This window comes from Trachemys scripta, chromosome 3 (assembly GCF_013100865.1).
Source record: "Trachemys scripta elegans isolate TJP31775 chromosome 3, CAS_Tse_1.0, whole genome shotgun sequence".
In the NCBI taxonomy this organism is placed as follows: Eukaryota; Metazoa; Chordata; order Testudines; family Emydidae; genus Trachemys; species Trachemys scripta.
In genome coordinates, this window is record NC_048300.1 from 199,584,133 (window position 1) to 199,585,009 (window position 877).

Consider the following 877-nt stretch of genomic DNA (forward strand, 5'->3'; position numbering starts at 1 on the left):
GGGGGGGGGCCCCCGGATATCACCCAGGGTGGGGGCGGAGGGGGCGGTCCCTCACGGATGGTGGGGACGAGGGGGGTCCCCGGATATCACCGGGGGGGGCGGTCACTCACCGATGGTGGAGATGAAGGTGGTGTTGAAGGCATCGTCGGAGAAGCGGAAGAGCACGCAGGTCTTGCCGACCCCGGAGTCCCCGATCAGCAGCAGCTTGAAGAGCAGGTCGTACGTTTTCTTCGCCATGGGGAGCGCGGCCGCCGCCCGCTGCGGGCTCCCCCGTCCCTGCCCGGGCCGCTCTCGCTCAGGGGCCCCGCGGGCCTGTGCAGCAGGGAGCCGGGGCTACCCGGCAGGGCGGCGGCCCGGCGGCGGGTGGGGGAGGGGGCGGCCGGGGCGGCACAAAATGGCTTCCCTGGCGGGGCTGCCCCTGCCCTGCGCGGCGGGGGCCGGGCGCGCCTCTGGCTCTCGGGCGGCGAAGGGGCCCGCGCTGCTCACGGGGACGCGGCTCCGGCGACAGCCCCTGGCCTCATTCCCTCCGCGCCCGGCTGCGGCGCCCCTTGACTCCCACTCCCAGGAAGGCGGCGGCGGCTCCCCTCAGTCTCCTCCGGCTGCGCGCGCCGCTCGTTAAACGCACAGGCCGCGAGGCGAGGGGCACGGCGACGTGCGCGCCGCTGACGTCTGCGGGGCCGACGCACAGGCAAGGCCGCGAAGGGGCGGGGCCCTAGGCTCGTGCTCGCCAGAGCCGGGGAAGAAAGCGGCGCGCGCCGCCGCCGGACACATAGGACGAGGTGACGCAAGCACTCTCTTTGTCGGCGTGGGAAGCGGGGCCGCGCGCGTTCGCGGAGGGACGGGGCGGAGCCTTGGGCGAGGCCGCCCTACCCCTTCT

At 75.4% G+C, this 877-nt stretch overlaps 1 protein-coding gene across 1 annotated transcript in view; it reads right to left on the bottom strand.

The window, feature by feature from the left end:
* Positions 1–634, bottom strand: part of RAB10 (RAB10, member RAS oncogene family) — a 59,458-nt gene extending 58,824 nt beyond the window's left edge. Inside the window, exon 1 of the mRNA XM_034766828.1 lies at positions 111–634. Coding sequence (XP_034622719.1) covers positions 111–237 — 127 coding nt within the window. The 5' untranslated portion in view covers positions 238–634. The remainder of the gene's footprint in view (positions 1–110) is intronic.
* Positions 635–877: the final 243 nt, after the last annotated feature.